Here is a 21,611-nt window from a genome sequence, read left to right as displayed (position 1 = left end):
AACTGGTGGGATGGGCTCTGTCAGTGCCCCGTCAGTGCCCTGGGTTCAAATCCTGACTCTGCTACTTGGGAGTGCCACGGTCTGGTGTGCAGCTCGTGTGGCTTTTGCTGCTCAGCCTCATCTATAAGGAATCGAGGAAATAAAGGAAGTAAAACAGGTGTCAACAGTAAATGTCCCTCAAGGACGAGATGGAGGTGATTTTCATTTTCTTCATAACTGCTGTATTTCTAAAATTTTGCAGGGAGTACAAATTGAATCTGATAAATATTTATATATTAGTATATATGTTTATTATAGTATATATATAGTATATATATATTTATATATTATATATACGATATTACTATAATATATATTATATAATATATAATATATTATTATATATAATATTGTAATATTGTATATTACTATATATTATATATTATTATATATTATAATATATAGTAATACTATATATATTACTAGTATGTATATGACACTAGTATATATATATATATATAGTATACACACTACCTATATGTAGTGTACTAAGTATATATATATAGAAAGTATTATATATACTAAGTATATATACTAAGTATTGGAGAAGGCAATGGCACCCCACTCCAATACTCTCGCCTGGTAAATCCCCTGGATGGAGGAGCTTGGTAGGCTGCAGTCCATGGGGTCGCGAAGAGTCGGACACGACTGAGCAACTTCACTTTCACTTCTCACTTTCATGCATTGGAGAAGGAAATGGCAACCCACTCCAGTGCCTGGAGAATCCCAGGGGCGGGGGAGCCTGGTGGGCTGCTGTCTATGGGGTTGCACAGAGTCAGACACGACTGAAGCGACTTAGCAGTAGCAGACTTAGTATATATAGATATACTTAGTGTACTACATACATGTAGAAGTATACCACATATATGTAGTGTGTATACTATATATATATATACTAGTGTCATATACATACAAGTATACTGTACTTAGTATACTTATGTAGTATATATATGTAGTGTAGTATACATATTTAGTATAGCATATATATTATTATATATTTAGCATAGTATATATATTTATTTAGTATATAAATATATATATGCACTATACATGTTTTTAAACAAAACCTCACGCTGCCTGTGAAATGAGCAAGTTTTAATTTGAAGTTCAAGTGGAAAAATGAATATGCAAGGGCTTTGAGAAAGTAATAAAGCACCAACAAGTGGTTCCCAAGCATGTTTGCACATTGGGATCAGCTGAGGAGTTTAAAAACAAAATAACACTAATCCTGGGACTTCCTGGGCGGTCAGTGGTTAAGACTCTGCGCTTCCACTTCAGAGGGCACGGGTTCAAATCTCTGGTCAGGGAATTTAAGATACCTCATGTCACTTGGTGCAGCCAAAAAAATATTAATTCATGGGTCACACTCCAAAGACCCGATCTGACTGGTTTGGGCTTTGGCAGTTTTGAAAGACCAGCTTGGGAACCACTGCCTTCAGTGGCCATGCTGAGCTGCCTACTGGCAGGGTAGGGGAACTGCTGCACTGCACCCAGCCCATCACCTCTGCTGAGGATGTGGGGAATCCCAGCGTGAGAGCTCACAGGCTGAGAGACGGGGTCAAGTCATCCCAGAGCTGGCTCAGGGGCTGATGCCTTCGTCTTGCATGTCTCAGACAGGCCAGGACCCCAGAGCTTTAGTGAAAGGCAGCTTACCCCTTAATTCAGAAACTAAATAAATATTTCCTGAGCATTTACCCAGAACCAGGTACTAGGCAAACAAGCAGCAAAAAAGACAGTTCAGTGGGATCCTGATTCTGGTTTCCATCCCCTTGTCTCACAGGGAGTGGGGGTTGGAAAGCCCCTCTACAGCTGGCTCAGAGCCAGGGGTCCCCTGAGTCCCTCCTGCAGAGGCTTTGCTTGTTCTCAGGGTGCCATGGCAGCCACTTGCCTGAGAAGAGACAGTAGGTGGGGAGGTCGCTGTAGATTCTGCTGCCGACACCCCAGGTCTCAGACTCTGGTTCCAGGGACTGCAGGGGAAGGAGAAACTGAGCGACCCCCTAACCCCCTAACAGCCCGGATGAATGCCACTGAGGGACCCCCTAACACCCTAACAGCCCGGATGAATGCCACTGAGGGACCCCCTAACACCCTAACAGCCCGGATGAATGCCACTGAGGGACCCCCTAACACCATAACAGCCCGGATGAATGCCACTCTCCAGTTCTTTGTCATCGCTTTTTTGTGTCTTCCGTCCGGCCCAGACTTGCCTGCTAATGATGTGAAATATGATTGGAGAGGAGGGGAGGGAAAGGGCGAAGGGATGGGGAAAAGAAAAGGCTCAAAGGACCTTGCTGCTGCCCTATCTGTAGTCTATGCTAAGTCGCTTCCGTCGTGTCCGACTCTAACTCTGCCGGTAGACAGCAGCCCACCAGGCTCCCCCATCCCTGGGATTCTCCAGGCAAGAACACTGGAGTGGGTTGCCATGTCCTTCTCCAATGCATGAAAGTGAAAAGTGAAAGTGAAGTTGCTCAGTCATGTCCGACTCTTCGCGACCCCATGGACTGCAGCTTACCAGGCTCCTCCGTCCATGGGATTTTCCAGGCAAGAGTACTGGAGTGGGGTGCCATTGCCTTCTCCGATCTGTAGTCTACAGAAAGGTCTATAACTTCAGGGTTAAGCTTATAGTCACTAGAGCCTGAGTTTAAAGCCTCCCTCAACCACTTGCTTAGATGCGTGTGTGAGCGAGCTTGTCGCTTCATTTGTGTCCAACTCTCTGCGACCCTATGGACTGTAGCCTGCCAGGCTCCTCTGTCCATGGGGATTCTCCAGGAAAGGGTACTAGAGTGGGTTGCCACGCCCTCCTCCAGGGCATCTTCCCGACCCAGAGATCGGACCTTCGTCTCCTGCATTGCAGACGGATTCTTTTTTTATCACTGAGCCACTGGGGAATCCATCTACAATCTACTCGATCTTCTCTGTGTAACTTTCCTTATCTGTAAAATGGGGATTAATAACAGGCCCCATCTCGTGAGGCTGATGTGAGGATTAAATGAGGTAATACGAGTTACATGCTCAGAACAGTGCCTAGCGTAGCAAGTGCTTGGTAAATGATGGCTAGTGTTCTGATCCTGCCCACTATCAGTTCCAAAAAATCTCTTTTCTGCCACCCCTGCCCAGACTCCATTTTATCCCCCTGCCCTCCCCTTCTCACTCCAAACCCTGAGACCCATCAACGTAGTCCCACCCTCTGTTTCTTCATCAGCTTCAAGCTAAGTTGTGACCAGAGCCCCCTTGACGGACATGCCCTGAGAACTCACCCCTTGCCTGGAAGTTCACTCTGAGGTCTATCCTGAGTTCCTCCTGCTGCCTCCTCACCTGCCTGTGCTGCTCGGAAGTTCCTTGGCTCTGCTTGGTGACGTGGAGCCCTTTGACACCAGGGCAGACTGGTGACGCCTCCACAGCTGTGCTCTGCCCTGAAGCTGGATCCAGCCTGCGAAAGCTAAGAGAAGGTTCTGGGCAGGGGTGCCATTCCTTCTAGCACCCCACCTCCAAGGAGCTAGCTGCCCGGGGCGGGAACAGAGCTGAGATGGGAGGGGCAGGCAGAGGGGCCACTGCTGTACCAGATTCCCCAAAGGACAGAGGCGCTATCCGCTCTACCACTCCCCCAGGAATCACACCCTGCCGACCTGCCTCATTAACTCGCTGGCCCGTAGGACAGAGATGCTGGTGCCTGCCAGATCCCCAGACTCCAGAGAGAGGGCCATGAGCCACAGCAGGACTTGCCCCCCACTCTCAGCCAGGGCCCGGCATCACTTACGCCGGCCTGCCTCTTCCTGTCTCTGGCTATCTCTGGCTGTCTTTCTCTGAGCATACTAGGGCCTAAAACCTGCTCAGAACAGGAGGAGGGCTGTGGGCTCCCAGGACCCAGGGAGGGGGAAAACACAGGGGCTGAGAAAGAATCAGTGAGCCAGACTGCTAAGAGAAACAGCTGATCACAGGGATTGTTCTGCACTGACTAGAGATGGGACCCACTAAAGGAATCTAATGTAACCTCTGCTGCCTTCTGATACGGGAATCTTCTCCACTTCACCTCTTTGCCAAGTGTTCCCTGGCTTCTGCTTGTTTGCCTCTAGTGACAGACAGCTCAGTCCTTTAGAACTGAGCAGAGGGATAAGGACCAAGAACAGAGGCTTTTTTTAATATATATAATTAATTTTTACTGGAGTACAGTTGCTTGACAGTGTTGTGTTAGTTTCTACTTCACAGCACAATGAATCAGCCACACGTAATCCTACGTCCCCTCCCTTCTGGACTTCCTTCCTATTCAGGTCACTGCCGTGCATTAGGTAGAGTTCCTAATCAATAGTGTATATGGGTGTCAGTACCAATCTCTCAGTTCCTCCCACCACCACCCTTCCCCCTTGGCATCCATACATTTGTTCACTACATCGCTGTCTCTATTTCTGCTGTCTCTTTCCGCTGTCTCTTGCCCTCCTGTTTCTCCTTCAGTCTCTCTCTCTGTACCTCTGTCTCTGGAACTGAATTTGCTTGTCTGTCTCCGAAACTGAGGTTTCCTCTGATTCAGAGGAGGAAGTCACCAATATCCGAATGATTACAAAGAACCAGATTCAGCAACCTGCCCACTCTGGACCACAGTACCTGGTAAGCATTTCTGTGGTTAACGGTAAGATGTGACAGTCAACATTTACAGCAAACACTGATGACAGGAGATAGCACAACACCCGAGGCCATCTAAGGCTTTCAAAGCAAGCTCCCCAAGGGCACTGAAATCCCCGGCCCCGGGTTATAACGTACAGCCACCTTTCAGGAGGCGAATGTTGTGTAATTCTGGGAACTCTCACAAAAACTCCAAAGAGGAGCCTGTGAATAATCTGAATCCAGTTTCCTGCTGCTCCCAGGCTCCCCCAGCCACACCCCAGCTGCACTTTGAGTGTATCCAGAAATTGACAAGTGTATCCTTAAGGCCGAGGTTGGCATCAGAGGCACCATGGCGTGGAGCAGGGGGTGAGGTCCCCAAATGTGAGCCCTTAGAGGCAGATCTTGGGAAAAGAGAGTGGGGTTGGGGCTCAGGGAGATAAGGGGAATGGAACATACCAGGGGCCATCAGCTCTTGCCCAGGAATCAGATTCTGCTTGAAAGAAACCCTCTGTTTGCAAACCGACACATTGAGAATGACAAGGTTCACCAGCTTTGCCAGGCATGGAAGAGTGGGACTGCTTTAATAAACAGAGTACTTTGCAATTAACAGGCCATTTCAATTAGGAATCAGCACCGAAGCAAGCTCTTTAAAAGTTTCCCTCCCGCCCTTCAAGATTTATTCTTATTCCTGACTACAGAAGGAATACCCAGTCATCGTAGAAGATCTGTAAATACAAATAGATGTAAAAAGGAAAACACTGCCACACCTTTATCCTATAATTTTATCACTTAGAGATGTTTTGCCAATACTGTGGTGTATTTTCCTTAAGCCCTTTTTCTGGACTTTTCCTTTCTTTAAAGAGTTTTAACTGGCCCCCCCATCCCCACCCCACCAACCTTATTACTCAGAAAAGTCCCTCTCTGGGAGTGTAAAGGCCAGCGTTAGTGCAGCCTCTGCCCTGGGGTCTGAGTCCTGACCCAAGGAGGGTTTTCCAGAACTTCTGAGCCAGTCGTCTCTGTCACTGCTGTGCCCAGGCAGGTGGGGCAGGAGCCAAGGCACAGGAAACCCAGGGAGGTGGCCAGCCCACCCCAGACAGGCCAGCACCTCAGAAGCAGCAGCCAGCTCTCTTTGGAGGCTTCTCGGGGGCCACCTCCACCAGCGAGCCCTTCAGGCGCTCTTCTTGCATCTTGAGGGACCTGCGTGAAGATGCCCGGGCATCAGTCCTCTTTCTCACCTGCCAGAGACAGCAGGGAGGGACCCAAGGGTGCAGCTGGGGGCTGGACCCCCTGAACTTCCGCTCTGCCCCTGCCCTGTGTTCCACATGGCATGAAACACCTTTCTGTCTCTTTCCTAGCATTCTCTGCAGCCTACTGCGTGCCAGGGGCAAGGGACTCTGATTATGACCGTGAAGCCAGCAGGTCTTGCCTTGCGTAGTGTGGGAGACCGAGACGGGAAGGGGCCACCAGGACCCAGGAATGGGGCGGCACACAGAGGGACTTCACACCAGATCCTGGAGGGATTTAGGGTGCAAGGAAGCAGTGCTGGAGCCGAGACGGAGCACTGGACAAGGGTCCGCTTGCAGAAAAGAGGGAAGGGTGAGTTCTAGGCAGAGGGCAAAGGCTTAGTGTCAAGAGAGAGCTGGGGCATCGGTGAAGTAAAGCCTCTTTGTTCATTCATTTATTCACAGCGTATTTCCTGTGTGCCTGGCACTGTCCTAAATCACAGAGCCTAAGGACTGAACGGCCAGAAAGAAGCCTTGGAGGCAGTGAGGATTCAGGGCTCTGCCAGCCAGGAAGCCACAAGTAGGGCTTTTATTCTAAAGCAAAAGGAAGTCATCAAGCAGTTTCCTGTCCCAGGGATCAGACGGGATCAGGTTTGCAGTTCAGCAAGCTCACTCTGAAAGTTGCTTTGTCAGAGAAGGGGCCTAGAGATCGTGTCATCTAAGACCCCTCCCACCTCACTCATTTCATTCATTAATTGAACACCAACATGCGCCAGGCTCCAGAGGGAGGAAGTGTTAGTCACTCAGCCATGTCCGACTCTTTGCAACCCCGTGGGCTACAGTCCACCACATTCTTCTGCCCATGAAATTCTCCAGGCAAGAATACTGGAGTGGGTTGCCATTTCCTTCTCCAGGGGATCTTTCTGACCCAGGGACTGAACGGGGAGGAGATGAACCAAAAAGACCTGGCCCTGCTAGAGCTCCAGCCTGGTGGGGAAGGCAGTCAGCATCAGGAAAATGGACAAACTCTGAAACGACAGTTTGCCAAGAAAGGCTTTGTGGGACTTCCCTGGCAGTCCAGTGGTTAGGACTCCGAGCTCTCACTCTGAAGGTCCAGGTTTGATCCCTGGTCGGGGAACAAAGATCACTCAAGTTGCTCTTTGCAGCCGGAAAAAAAAAAAGAAGAAGAAGAAGGGCTTTGAGGGACACAGAGAACAAGGTTCAGAATAGTGGTGGGAGCAGGTGTGGTCAGGGAGGGTTCCTCTGAGTGGCTTAAGCTCATGACTGAGGAGGTCGGGTGGGGGGCAGGGAGATGGCACTGGAGCCTATCCGGGCCTTTGGGAGGCATCTGAATTTTATTCTAAATGCAGTGGAAGTCACTGGAAGCTTGGGAGGGCACAGAGGCTCAGAGAGGGGATGGAGACTTCCCAGAGGTGGGGCCGCTGACAGGACTGGTGGAACTGGAGTCGGGAGACTCCTCGAAGGGCTCTCACTCCCTCCCCAGGCTTCTGAGCCCTGTGCTTTCTCAGGTGCTTCCTCAGATGGGCCTCCCCTCCTGCATGAGTCAGCTAAAGGCTGTCCAGGAGGTTCTGGGCGGGGAGGGGTAGGGCGGCACTCACCGGGCCAGGTGCACCACGGGCTCCAGGATGTTGTGACCCAGCGCAGCGCTGCACTCTCCAAAGGAGACCCCCAGCTCCTGCAGCCAGAGAGATGGGGGTACAGGTGCCGTGGAGGAAACCCCCGAGAGTCCAGGTGGCAGCCCCCACCACCGAAGGCCCGACCATCAGACAGAGTCCCATCCAGTACATCCCCAAGCCAACCCCAAGGGGCGAGGCAGCCTGTGTCTCTTTCCCCGTCTCCATGGTCCCCAGCCTTGCCCCTCTGCCCACTGTCTCTCCATTTTGGCTGGCCAAGGTGTCAAAGACGCCACCCAGAAACACCCCACAGCCTTCAGAGTAATGGTGGGAAGCCCGTATTCCAATTAGGAGAAATGTCCTTGGGGACATTTTTAAGTTGTTGTCTGTGTCCGCTCAGTCACGTCTGACTCTTTGTGACCCCATGGAATGCAGCCCATCAGGCTCCTCTGTCCATGGAATTTTCCAGGCAAGAATACTGGAACAGGATGCCATTTCCTACTCCAGGGGATCTTCCTGACCCAGAGATGGAAACTGTGTCTCTTGCGCCTCCTGCATTGCACATGGATTCTTTACCACTGTGCCACCTGAGAAGCTCTTTAAAGTCATTCGTTGTTTGTATATATATATATATATATATATATATATATATTATGTTTTCAATTTCAGAAGTATTGAATTGGGGGAAACATTGGGAAATATAGCATAAAAACGTATAAGTACAGGGCTTCCCTGGCGGCTCAGTGATAACAAATCTGCCTACTAAGGCAGGAGACACAGGTTCCATCCCAGATCTGGGAAGATCCCACACGCCATACAACTAAGCCTGCGCACCGCAACTATACAGGTTGTGCTCTAGAGTCCGGGAGCCACAGTTACTGAGCTCAGGCTCCCTAGAGCACATGGTCTGCAACACGACAAACCACTGCAGTGGGAAGCCAGCCCACCGCAACTGGACAGTAGCCCCCACTTGCCGCAGCTAGAGAAAGCCCACTCAGCAATGAGGACCCAGCACAGCCAAAAATAAATAAATAAGTAAATAAATTTTTTTAGAGAAAATGTAAGTGCAACTTATAAACCACTTTTGTTAGTGTTTGAATATATGTTGAGTTGACCAAAGCTTCTTTAGAAAAGAACGGAATGAACTTTTTGGCCAATCCAATATTTCCATTCTCTTTTATATGACCCTTTATTATTGGGAGTGTGGAGTGTGGGCTAAATATCATTATACTGTTAGGTTAAACTGTATGAAATTGCTGCTCTGATAGATGCCAAACAGTCAAATATCAGCAATCTCATATGATTCAACCTAACCTGTCCCCAGAGACATGGCTATTTTTCTGACTTCACATTATATTATAAGCATTTCCTCCACAACCTTAAATATTTTTCAGAACAGGATTCTTAATGGCAAATGCTACCTTTTTGCATGAAGCTCCACAAATTAACCACCAAATGTTGCCAAGTGTTCTCATAAAGAACATTCTCATACAAACATGTTCAATTATACACAGGATCTATTACGTTCTTCTCTTAGGAACTATTATTTCTGACTCTTTCCTTAGGATAAATTGCTAGAGAAGGAATTCCTGTCAAAGGCAGTGAGCTACGACTTTTAAGAGGAAAAAATTCCCACCAACCAGGAGCCACAGTGATGATCTCATGGTTAGGAGAAATGAGAGAAGAAATGGGAAGGAAATACGATATGGAAATGTCAAGAGGGGTGGTGTCAGAGGTAGGGTGGGGAGCGAGACTTTTTTCCATCTTAATTATTCTCCAGATTTTCTGGAACGTAGTTCAATTCTACTCAAAAATAAATTGTATCCATGCTCCTCTGTCTGGTGGTGGGGCTTTTGATGCAATCTTTCCAGGGAAGAATTTGGGTCTTAAGATAGAATAAATTAGAAGGAATGTTATGTTAATTAGAGACCAGAGATAAAATGAAGATTTGATTGGGAATTTTAAGTGAAGCTTGAAAAGCTTTTTACTCTGAAGGTAATTTTTACGTAGGTCAGGACACTGTGAGGATTTGCTAATGCAACAGTAAGGTTCAATGTCCTGCTGTCTGTTACCGTCTCGTGTCCGGGTCTTGGGCCCGGGGGGGTGGAAGGCTGTTAGTCTCTGATTGAGCAGGGGCAGGAGCCCATTGTTCTCTGTGGCCCGGGCCAGGGTGACCTATTCACTACCCCCCAGGGACAGGTCTGCCCAGTCCAGGCTGGGGGAGGGGCTGATGCCCAGCTGCTCACCTGGGCCAGTTGCTGCCCGGCCTCAGTGGACACTTGCCGATCCTCCTCACGGTCCGTCTTGTTTCCCAAGAGAAGGATGACCACGTCATCAGACTCTGCATCCTGCACACAGAACATGTCCCCTCAGCCACACCTGTTGGGCACCTGCTGTGAGCCAGACCCTGGGTGGATCTGACCCTGCCCTCCAGGAAAAGCTGACCTTGTGCCACTACCCACCCTACACACACAGCCCACTTTCTATATCACACCCACTCCATGCTCTTCCCACCTCTGACGCGTTCCCTTCCATCTGCAGTGAACTTACCCCTCCTCTCAGCCAGCAAACATGTCACCCACTCTCCAAGGCCAACCTCAAAGTCACCTCCCCTAGGAAGCCTTCCTGGATTGCTCCTGCCCAGGCCTGTCGTTTCCTGCCTGTGCTGAACAGCCTAGCGTTAGATTACACGGGCTGCCTTGACTCATCTCCTAACTGTTTAATGGATGATAATAATAATAGCTTCTGTTAATGGAGAGTTCACTATATACCAGGTACTGTGCTGAAAGCAGTTATAAAAGTTAATCCTCACAACTCCTCTGTGAGAAAAGTTGGGCAATTGAATTCAGAGAGTTTAAGTCACTTGTCCGAGGTTACAGAGTTAGGATGGGGTAGTTGGGATTCAAACCCAGGTCTCATCAGAACCTAGTTTCCTTCAAATATTACTTTATTCTGCTTCCTTTGCATCTCTTCAACTAGACCAGAAACTTCTAGAGAGAAGACAACATGTCTTTCTTCATATCCCTCTTCTGTGCTAGTACGTGCTGTAGAATTTCAGCATATGAATTTCATTCTTACGTATATCAAATACATATGTGGGGGAAAGGACTAGAGATATATGGACAAAGGAGTGATCATCTAGAGTGACACTAGACTTGCATTATCCCCAGGTGTTAAGAATATATCACAGAGCTTTGGTGCATAGGAGAGAAATGGTCACAGGAAGGAAACAGGAAGCAGTTTGTTTTGGAGACCGTACTATGTGGTTGTGGCTTCTTTGTACTACTACGCTCCCAGCCCATCCAGCCACGTGCCCTCAGCAGATTGTCACCCACATGTCCGTTGTGTCCTTGGTAATCCTGGGACAAAAAGGAGTGGGAAAGACACAAGTTCCCTCTTGACTGCACACTGGGGCCAGCCCCAGCAGCCGGCAGCTCACCCGGAGACAGTCCAGCCAGTAGCGCACGTGGACAAAGCTCTCCTGGGAGGTGACGTCATACATGAGCACCACGCCGTCAGCCTTGCGGAGCAGCTGCCGGGTCACGCTGTGGTACCTGCCCAGAGAGTCCGCGCCAGTGATGCCAGGCACCCTGACCCCAGGCTCCGGCCTCTCTAGGCCTCAGCTGCTACATCGGCTTCTAACTGCTTCCCAGAGGGGGGGTGCATGTATTTTCCTTCTTCCGGTGTGCTTATTGTTGAACAGGTTAACAGTCCTCACGGCTCAGGTTTCAAAAGGTACCAAAGGGCATCTAATGAAAAGTCTCTCTCAGGCGACTCTACCTTCATCCTGCAGCTACCCAGCCCTCCTCCCCAGAGGCAACCAGAGTTACCCATTATTCAAATAGTCTCCCAGGGATATTTCATGCATATACATAAATGCATATATATACTCATACACACACACACACACACACACACCCATACACGCACTGTTTAGGCAAATACAATGTAAAACACTGTACTCACTAATATTCAATACTCGGTTCTTTGTTTTCTCCAGATAATAAAATGTCTTACAGATATTTCCCTATTGGTACATAATGGGTGACTTTCCTGGTGGCTCAGATGGTAAAGAACCTGCCTGCAAGGCCAAAGATCCAGGTTCAATCCCTGGATTGGGAAGATCCTCTGGAAGAGGGAATGGCTACCCACTCCATTGTTCTTGCCTGGAGAATTCCATGGACAGAGGAGCCCCGAGGGCTACAGTCCTTGGGGTCACAAAGATACATAAAGAGGATCCTCCATCTTTTCTCCGGCTTCATTATATTCTATTGTGTGAAGAGACTCTAATTTATTTAACTGACCCACTACTGATGGTGCTGAGGAGGCATCCAACGTTTCATAATGTAAACACTATTGCTGTGAACAGTCTTGGTCCTTTTGATAATATAGTATGAATTTATTAGTAGAATGAATTTCTAGAAGTAGAACTTCCGGGTCATAGATAATGTCCCTTTTCAGTTTTGATCGCTACTGCTTAACTAGAAAGTCGAAAGCTAATATTTTCAGAAGGATAGGTGAGAGGGCTTCCCTGGAGGACCAGTGGCTGGGAGTCCAAGGCTCCACTTCACGGGGGGTGTAGGTTCAATCCCTGGTTGGGGAACTAAGATCCCACATGCCACAAGGTGTAGCCAAAAAAAAAAAGTGATTGAGTAGCTGTGCCCTGAGGGCCACGTTGGGACAGCCCTCACAGTTACCCCGCCAGGCTGAGGGGGCCTCTGGGTGCGCTCTCCTGTCTCCTGCCCTGGGCCTGGGCTCGTCTCTCCATCCCCCACCTCCTGAATCCTCAGCGGGTACAAGCTGCATTTGCACTTGGTAGGGCTCTGGTCGGGGCTGGGCTCCACTGCTCTGCAGTCCAGGCTCAGCCACTAATGTCGACAGTGTCCATTACCTCTCCTGGCCAGCTGTGTCCCAGAGCTGCAGTGCAAAGCGCTTGTTGTCCACCAGCAGGTTTTTGACTCGAAAATCCACTCCTAGGACACAGAGATGAGAGTCAAGCCTACTTTCTAGTTACCATCCAGGACTTGGAGCTGACGCCTGCCTGAATATACACCTGCTCCCAGTACCAGCCATGAGGGGTGGGAACTTTTGGCAGCCGGGCTTCCCTTCTGCTCTTCAAACCCCATCCGCACTTGAGGGTCCACATCCTCCGAGAAGAGCATCCTGCTTTGCCTACCCAGCTCCCACTGCACTCCCACCCTGACAGCTGGCTGACATGAGGCACCCTGCCTTGTTTCCACCACTACGAAAATACCTGTCTTCTCAACTACATGGCAATGTTTAGTCCTCAGGCTACTCAGGAAAATCAGTTTCGCTCATTTATTTTTTAATAATACTTCTTGTCTCATTCCTAATTATTGCATGCATCTTTATTCTCTACCCAGACAGCAGGGCAGACAGGCAACCTGGGTGGGTAAAGGGAGTGCCGGCTTCAAGGAGGACCGGTTGGGCTCCGAGTTGTCCACCTTCTGCTGCTCTACTGCCTGTGTGAGTCACTTCACCCCTCTGAGCCTTCCTTTCTCATCTGCAAGGTGGCAATTTAAAAAGACCCATGGTGCTCGCTTCGGCAGCACATATACTAAAATTGGAACGATACAGAGAAGATTAGCATGGCCCCTTGCGCAAGGATGACATGCAAATTCGTGAAGTGTTCCATATTTTTTTATGTAAAGTTTAAAAATAAAATAAAATTGGAGAAAAAAAAAAAAAAAAGACCCATGTCACTGGGTGATTGGGAGGATTGAATAACTTACGTTCAAGGTCTGGTCCAATGTCTAGGGGCTGCTTGGGAAGTGGTCTTTTTTATTATCTACTATGAATTCTCATCTTTCTGAACCTCCACCTCCTCAAAATTTCACAGACCAATCCTTCCCTGGGTCATGGTTCCAGACCCCTCCTATCCCTGGAAATGTGGATGTACTAGTGAAATCCCCGGGAGGCTTGGAATCTTTGGGGAGCAACTTCCTGCCAACCCCCAGTTCCCAGGGATGGGGGTGAGTGGGATGGGGGTGACGGAGAGGGGCTGTTTTGCCCCTGCTGAGCCCACCATGGTGCGCTGACCAGCTCAGGAAAGAGGCGACTCCTCACAAGATCCTTGAGCCAGTAGAGACCTTCCTCAAGGTGACACATGGTGACCCCCACAAGCTCTTACTTCTGCCTCCGGTGGTGACAAGCCACAGACGCCCCCATCTGTGCTCCCCAGAGGAGACTGGGGGAAGTGGCAGCCAGGAAGTCCTGACCTCAGCAGAAGTGTATCTGCAGCATCCATTTCTCTTTACTGCCCCCTTTCCTGAAGGTCTAAGGAAGCCCAGGGTTTGCAGAAACTTCTGCGGTTACCCAGTCCCGCCCGCTGTGATGACATCCAGTCTCTGCATAAACATCCGCAGCATGGTCTATAGAGCAACGCTCATGATTATTCTTTGCATTTAGTAACTTGCATTACTCCCACCTTCCTCCTCCCTGCCCATCGCCCACCCTCAGTCTACCCACGTATCCCCACATGTTACAATTTAAACCACATAAACTGTCAGAACTATAATGTCTTCTGCTTCCCAAGAAATCTGCTGTTTTACGTGAACAACCCCAGGGAGTGGGCAGCGCTCAGCGTATAAAAGCGTAGAGCCTCTGGGATGAGGGCCTGTGCTTTGAAGGCAGGTGGCCCCAGGTATGAACTTTGCTGCCCAGATAGGGCCCAAAAGTTCACCAGGACTTCAGTTCTGTTTTCCTCATGTGTAAAATGGGGATAGCTGCAGAGAAACCTCACAAAAATGCGCAGTCAGCTATAATTCGATTGGCTCTGGCTCTGGTCCTCCACCAGCCCTGTTCTCTAAGGCAGACAGGCGAGAAAGCGGGGTGGGAACAGAGGGTGATGCTGAGTGGGGAGAGTACAACGGAGGAAGCTGGAATCATCCCCAGTGACAGGTAAGCCTGATGGATGGCGATCACCACAGCTAAGTGTGGGACAGATTGGATATCAGGGCTTCCCTGGTGGCTCAGCTGGTAAAGAGTCGGCCTGCAATGTGGGAGACCTCGGTTCGATCCCAGGGTTGGGAAAATCACTTGGAGAAGGGAACGGCTACCCACTCCAGTATTCTGGCTTGGAGAATTCCATGGACTGTATAGTTCATGGGGTCGCAAAGATTGAGCCCCACACAAATGAGCCACTTTCACACACACACACTCCTCCCGGCTGACTAGCAGTGCATGCAGGCTTGCCTTGTCTTTTTACAATTACGCAACCTGTATTTTCTCTATTGAATTTCGTGGAAACTTCTTACCACATGACAATGGGAGAGGCTCATAGGCGTGAGGGGGCCCTGGCACAGAATAAGGCAAGTGCCTGGTGCATTGCAGGTGGTCGGTAACCAGCAGCTGAGGTCAGCAGTCCTCACACTTTTTGAGACCAATGACCAGTTTCATAGAAGACGATGTTTCCATGGACTAGGGTGGTGGGGGCGGGTGGTGGTTTGGGGGTGATTCAAGTGCATTGCATCTATTGTGCCCTTTATGTCCACTGTTATTACATCAACTCCACCTTAGATCATCAGACATTCGATCCTGGAGGTTGGGGACCCCGGCTTGCGTGATTAATGATGGTGGCCTTGCAGACCTTGTGACCCTGTTCAACATCAGAACAGACCTCCTATGGGTCCCCTGTTCCTGACAACACTGCATTTTTAACTGGCTCCCCAGGTGAGGCTTCTCAGGCAGAGAAAAGTTCAAGAAGCTGTCCTGGGTGAGGGGGTGAGGGAGTCTCCTAGGTAAAGTTTGAGAACTTTACCCACTGGTCTACCACTGGTGCCCAGTTAGCGCGTACCTAGACAGACACAAAGACGCAGATCCCTCCGTTTTTACCCCAAGCCGAACGTTCCCATGAGCTTTTTTCTATGGCTTTACGCGAGTGGCCACATATCCCAATGTTCTTAGGGAGAGGAGGCTTTGGGCTTTAGGACATTTCACTTGCAAAAGCCACTGGATTGGACATTATCAAAAGTACTTATAATAATAACAACCATAAAAATAACTAATACTAACTGAGCACTTAATACGTGCCAGATAGTATTCTAAGACCTTGATATGTATTAACTGATCTAATTCTTACAGCCCCTTTCAGAGGTCAGCGCTACGGTTGCCCCCATTATGCTCAGAGGGCTTGAATAATTTGCTCCAAGTTCATACCATTAGTAAGTGGCAGAACTGGATTCTGAACTCAAGCACCGGTGTTCCTAACTTACCCTACTCTACAAATACATTCTGTGTAAAATATTCAACTTGCCCAACGTAGCTTCCTGCCAGAGCCTGGCTGGCTGGCTGGCCTAGGGCTGGTCTTGGACAAATTCAAGCAGCGGGGTCCCTGAGGTGGCCTGCCCAGGGGCCATGTGGGTGGAGACTGGCTTGTTTTCACCATCGGCCAGTGCTGCCACCTAAATTGTAGGTGCTTTGTTAACGTGGCACGTTATTAGCTCATCAGATCGATGCAGAGAAAGCAAAATACCTATAATTAGAGATGATTAGTAAAATAGCCAGGTTACGCCGGTATAAAATAACATCTAACACAGGGCCTGTGGCGAGGGCAGAACCTACAGCTTGCTGGGGGATGGTTTGCTCTGGGCCTGCTCCAGCTCGCCAGCCCGGTCCTCCGGCTCTCCCCTCCCTCCCCTGCCATCCTCTGCAAGCGGCTCTTACCCACAGTCGCTGTCAGCCCAGTGGCGAAGTTGTTCTGGTGCAGCAGATACAGGAAGGAGGTTTTGCCCACGTTCGAGTCTCCCAGGAAGATGACATGGAAGGCGTAATCAGGGTCGGTCAAAGGTTCGTTGGCCGTGCGGTCCCCAGGGAATGGGGTCAGCCCCGGACCTCCAGAGTCCATTCTTGAATCTTCAGGCCTGTTCTCTGCCCTTTGCTTCCTGGACTTAGAGGGGGCTTGTTCTCCTTCTGCGTGGGCAGTTGTAGGCTGGGGCCTGGGTTGGGCTTCCAGCTCAGCCCTGGTGGGAAGGGTTTGTGTGGGCTCTGGGGGCCCTGCTCCATCCCCAGGCTGAGCCCCCATGGGGAGAAAGGGGAGAAAGCCCTCTGATGGTTTCCTGGGAGCCGGGGCTTCTGCTTCAACCTCAGCCTGCGCTCTGTCAGGTGGGCGAGGCGCGGGCTGGGGATTGAGCTGGGGGAGTTCTGAGTGCTCGAGTTTCAGGCCACGAGCCTCGACGGTCAGCTCTGACCTGAACTTCCACTCTCCCTGGTCCACTGCTTTCCTTTCCTCAGCCCTGGGCTCCTCTTCCAGGCTCTGGGGGAGGACAGTGGACAGCCCGGGGACCTGGCCATGAGCCTCCTGCAGCTCCCCTGAACAGCCCTCTTGTGCATCTGGGCTCCACTTGCCCCACTCTGATCCATCCATGGGAGCCGGACCCTCAGGCACCAAGCCCTGGGAGGGCTCATCCAGCCCCACCAGGAGGGCTCCAGCTCCCAAGGACCCCAGCCTTGGCTCAGAGCCAGCAGAATGGGGGTCCTGATGGAGGGCCTCTCTCTGCCGGGGAGGCTTGGGTGGGACCGGCCCAGGGCCAGGGCCCTCGTCATCTGGGTATGAGGTCTGGAGCTGTGTGCTGGGCCCAGCTGAGGCCTGGGGAGGGGACGAGGTCACTTGAGGAGGGGGCCCACCCTCCAAAGGAACAAGCACCTTGAGTGCAGCTGCCACCAGGCTCCCTGGCTCCCCAGCTGAGACCCCTGGGAGACCCCAGGGGAAGTGGACCCCGGGGCCAAGCCCTGACTCTTCCTTAGCTTCCTGGCTGGGGGGCTCTCCAGTCTGCTCTGGGGGACTCATGTCCGGCCCATCTGGATTCGCTCCTTTCTCTTCCTCGGTCCCAGAAGGTACCCCAGGGGGGCTCCTTGGAGAGCCCCCTGGATCTGAAGAGGGCTCCTGAGCAAACAGAAGAGCATGTGGCTCTGAGATGGAGATCTGCCTGACCACTCGGGGCGTTGGGGGGCCTGAGGAGGCTTTCGGGGTTGGGGGTGGGCTCCAGGAGAGCTGCAGGGCACGGAGGGGGGTGCTGCCGAAGCCGCTGAGGAGCTGGTCCCAGTCATCGTTGTCCCCAAACAGTCCAGGCAGGGGAGCCTCCTCGGAGGAGGCTGCCTGAGCATCTGGAGCCTTCTCCTCACCTGTTCTGGGGACACTAGGAAGGGGGCAGGAAGCTAGGGTCAGGAAGGGGCAGGTAGCTGTCACACCCATCCTGTCTGCATCCTTCAGCAGCAGATGCACACCTCACAGCTGGCCCTCCCTTAGGTCTTCCCTTCCACCGGACTTCTCACCCGGCACTCACTCCCCACCCCTCTCCTCATCCAATCCTGCTCATCCTTCAAGGCCCATGTGGAGCCTCACCTCCTCCAGGAAGCCTTCCTACTATTCCAGCCCATCCCACTCTGCCAAGGATCCAGGACTGCGCTAGCCTCTGTGTGTGTGTGTGTGTGTGTGTGTGTGTGTGTGTGCTTGAATCCTAGTTGTGTGAGTCGTGTGTGTCCAGGCATGTGATTTTCCCCCTTCTGCCCCCTTGTCTGAGAAACAGGCATGACAATCCCAGCCCAGTGGGGTTGTTGTGAGGTTTAAGGAGGGAGTCTGTGTGTGGCTTCCCTGGTGGCTCAGATAGTCTGCAATGCGGGAGACCCTGGTTCAATCCCTGAGTTGGGAAGATCCCCTTGAGAAGGAAATGGCTACGCACTCCAAGAATTCTTGCCCGGAGAATCCCATGGACAGAGGCGCCTGGTGGACTATAGTCCATGGGGTCACAGAGAAAGTCGGACGCGACTGAGCAACTAACATTCACTTTTCACTTGCACCGTGAGCTCTGAAGGCTGAGCAGAGTCTCTGAGAACTCAAACCCTTTCTCCCCTCTTGCAGGAAGCCCTCTGTCTGCAGCCCAGCCCGGGGATGGCAGCTACTTGCCTGGGTTCCTCCTCCATCTGCCAGGACACGCGGCCCCTGGCGGCATCCAGGTGCCCCCGGGTCACCTGCAGCTGCCCCCGCACCTCTTCCAGCCGCCCAGCCAGGTCCCGCTCGGCCTCCCGAAGCTGCCGGTTCTCCGAGCTGGCCTCCTGGTGTGTGCTGCTGAGACGGTGGAGCTGGGCCTCCAGCTGCAGGAGGTGGCGGGTGACGGGGAGAGAAGCCCAGTTGCCCTTCGGGGGGACTAAACAGCCTCCCAAGACCATGGTGGGGCACAGACTCCAGGCTCCTGGAGACCCAGCTTAAAACATAGGATCGGGTGTTACCCCCTCATTGGCCTAATTAGCTCCATTACCTCCCACCTGGAAGAGACATTGGAATTGGCGGGGTGGGGAAGGGAGGGGGGAACTGCGTAAGAAGCACAGGTGGCCAGCAGCACCAGGGGCCACATCCTCCTTTGCTCAGTGCTCTGCACTGGCTGCTCATCTCTGAGCCCGTGTGGTCGCTAAGGAGCTCCTGGTCCAACGGCCGGTCACAAGACCGGGAGATGGAGAGCTGCTTGACCATGCTGAATGGAAGGCAAGGTCCCCCCCACGACAGCCTCCCGGACCTGCAGTCTGCCCCCACCCCACCCCCATTACATCTCTGGCTGCCTCTCTCATGACCCTGCTCCCTGCCCGCTCAGTCTGTTCCAGCCCCCAGGCCCCTTTACTGGTCCTTGAACACGCACAGCGTGTCACGCCCACCTCAGGGCCTTTGCACTCGCTGTGCCTTCTGCCTGGACTGCTCTTCCCTCAGATACCACAGGGCCCACTCCTCACCTCCTTCAGGCCTGTACTCCAAAGTCATCATCTTAAGTGAGGCTTCCTTGACCCCTCCTCTCAAAACCCTCCTACCCTTCTGCCCTGTTTTACTTTATTCTCCTTAGCACTTTCACTATCTAATATGTTATAGACTTTACTTGCTTATTTAGTTTATCACCTATCTCCCTGACTAGACAAGAACCCCACAGGCAGGAGATATGTGTCTGTTATGTTCCCTGGGAGCTAGCGCGGTGCCTGGCACATAGTGGGCGCACCATAAACAGTGGTTGGATGGAGGAATGAACGGCCTTGGGGGGAGAGGCTTCACGTCCACAGGGGACAGGACAGAACGGTCCTGTGTGGGAAGTCCAACCTCCTCTCTCACCAAAAGGGGCCTGCCTCAGCCTCCAGGGCTCCAAGTCTACAAGGGCTTCCCCTGTGGTTCGGCTGGTAAAGAACCCTGCAATGCAGGAGACCTGGGGTTCGATCCCTGGGTTGGGAAGATCCCCTGGAGAAGGGAAAGGCTACCCACTCCAGTATTCTGGCCTGGAGAATTCCATGGAATGTATAGTCCACGGGGTCACAAAGAGTCGGACACGAATGAACGACTTTCAGTTCACTTTCAGTCTCCAATGGGCAGCTACTACAGAGTCTCCTGGGAGATCAACCTGTGTCAAGAGGGTGAAACCAGGTAGCAGAACCAGGAGGGAAGGCTGTGGGAACCTAGTCCAGTGATGAAAGGATGCTGGTTGTCCTGGTTACAACACATGGCGATTTTACTAAGGCCAGTGGCCTGCAAGTTGAGCAAGGAAGAGACAATGGGGCTGGGTCTCAGACCCAAAGGCTTAGCCATAATGCCATCTGCAAGTGATTACAGGTTATGAGACCTGGGGTGTTGGGGCAGCAGGTATTATAACCAGGAAGCTAGGTAAGGTTCAGAGATAGTAGCGACTATGATGTATTAGGCTGGCTAAAAAGTTTGTTCAGGTGTTACCATAACATGTTAAGAAAAAAACCCAAACACATTTTTTGGCCAAGTCAATATAAAGCACCTATTACACACCAGGCACCATCTTAGGCCCTCGAATACAGTATATCTAATCATCACAGCAGCCTTCTAAGGCAAAAGTTCTGATCTCCATTTCTCTGATGAGGAAACCAAGGCTCAGAGAAGTTAAAATCCTGCCCAAGGTCACTCAGCTGACAGCAGAGATGAGAGCTGAGCCCCACCTTATCACCAAGCCTCTCCAATGTTGAGACTTCGTGTTTGCCTGGTGCTTTCTGGCTTCAAAGGGCTTTCCCATTTATTACCTCTTTTGATACAACTAGCCAGGGAGCTGCAGTAGATGTGACTATGCCCATTTTACAGATGGAGAAACTAAGGCCAAGACAAGCAAAACCCTTTCCTGAGATTTGTGGGGCTTTTAATTGAAACAGCAGGAAATTGAGCCTGGACCTTCTGATTCATGTCCCAGGGCTGCCACTGCCCTTACCTGGCCTCGTCTCAGAAAAAGGGTCAGAGACATCATTTTCCTAGGGGAGCCACCTCTGATGCAGGAGCCCAGCAGCCAGTGAACCCTCCGGAGGTGGGTATCAGGGTCCGTGAATCCTCAGAAACTGGGCTTCCAGGGGAGCCCTTCTCACTCACCTCCTTCTGCCCCTCGGTCAGCCGCTGCACCTCGCGCTCCTTGGCCTCCAGCACCTCCTGCATCTGGGAGCTGAGGGCCAGGCCCCGGGAGTCACTCTGGGGAGCAGAGAGGTCTTAGCTCCCCCTGTGTGGCCGAGTCCAATACTCAGCTGGCCTGGGTTGGCCCTCCCCGCGTGCCACCTCCACCCAGGCCTGGGGCGCCCGGTCCAGGATGTGTCCACAAGAAGGGGGGTTTCAGGACAACTTCCCTGGCCCAGGCAACAAGGAGACAGAGGCCCAGAGAGTGGGAGGAGTGGCCCCGGGGGACCCCTGAGAGCTGGCAGCAGTGAGCACTCCCCACCCAGTCTGTCTGAGCAAACTGTCTCTCCGACGCTGGGGGGTCTGAGACGATCTGCTCACAGCGGCCTCCCGCTGCCCCACGCTGGCCAGACCTGGGCTCACTGCGCGGGCAGCAGAGGGATCCAGGGCTGGGGGAGAGGCTGGCTGGGGCTGGGGGGCTCACCTCAGCCTGCAGCTGCTGCTTCTCCCGATGTATCTGCTGCTCCATCTCCTCGTAGAGCTGCCGGACCTCGCGATGGTGGTCAGTGTCCCTCCTGGAAGGGGTGGGGGGGTCAGGCAGCACCCTGCCACCCTGCTGCTTGCAGGGGTGGTCTGGGCCCACGTTCAGAGCCTACCCTACTGCTCGGCTCACTCTGCCAGCGGTCACTGACCCCTGTCACCCTGGGAACTGTCATCCCAGTAACA

The 21,611-nt window shown here is 51.7% G+C and overlaps 1 protein-coding gene and 1 non-coding gene across 2 annotated transcripts in view; one reads left to right on the top strand and one right to left on the bottom strand.

The window, feature by feature from the left end:
- Positions 1–4,250: 4,250 nt before the first annotated feature.
- Positions 4,251–21,611, bottom strand: part of RAB44 (RAB44, member RAS oncogene family) — a 28,631-nt gene continuing 11,270 nt past the window's right edge. The window contains exons 5-13 of the mRNA XM_027525086.1: positions 21,370–21,460; positions 20,868–20,963; positions 18,420–18,607; positions 16,181–17,652; positions 12,387–12,468; positions 10,935–11,049; positions 9,742–9,843; positions 7,481–7,557; positions 4,251–5,835 (exon numbers count right to left, since the gene is read on the bottom strand). Of these exons, the coding sequence (XP_027380887.1) occupies positions 5,745–5,835; positions 7,481–7,557; positions 9,742–9,843; positions 10,935–11,049; positions 12,387–12,468; positions 16,181–17,652; positions 18,420–18,607; positions 20,868–20,963; positions 21,370–21,460 (2,314 nt within the window). The 3' untranslated portion in view covers positions 4,251–5,744. The remainder of the gene's footprint in view (positions 5,836–7,480; positions 7,558–9,741; positions 9,844–10,934; positions 11,050–12,386; positions 12,469–16,180; positions 17,653–18,419; positions 18,608–20,867; positions 20,964–21,369; positions 21,461–21,611) is intronic.
- On the top strand, positions 13,050–13,157 carry LOC113882343. Its single transcript, XR_003508352.1, has one exon. It is a non-coding gene; the product is annotated as a U6 spliceosomal RNA (small nuclear RNA).

Source organism: Bos indicus x Bos taurus, chromosome 23, assembly GCF_003369695.1.
Source record: "Bos indicus x Bos taurus breed Angus x Brahman F1 hybrid chromosome 23, Bos_hybrid_MaternalHap_v2.0, whole genome shotgun sequence".
NCBI lineage: Eukaryota > Metazoa > Chordata > Mammalia > Artiodactyla > Bovidae > Bos > Bos indicus x Bos taurus.
The sequence above is the reverse complement of the archived record's forward strand: the minus strand, read 5'-3'. Positions and strand labels throughout refer to the sequence as shown.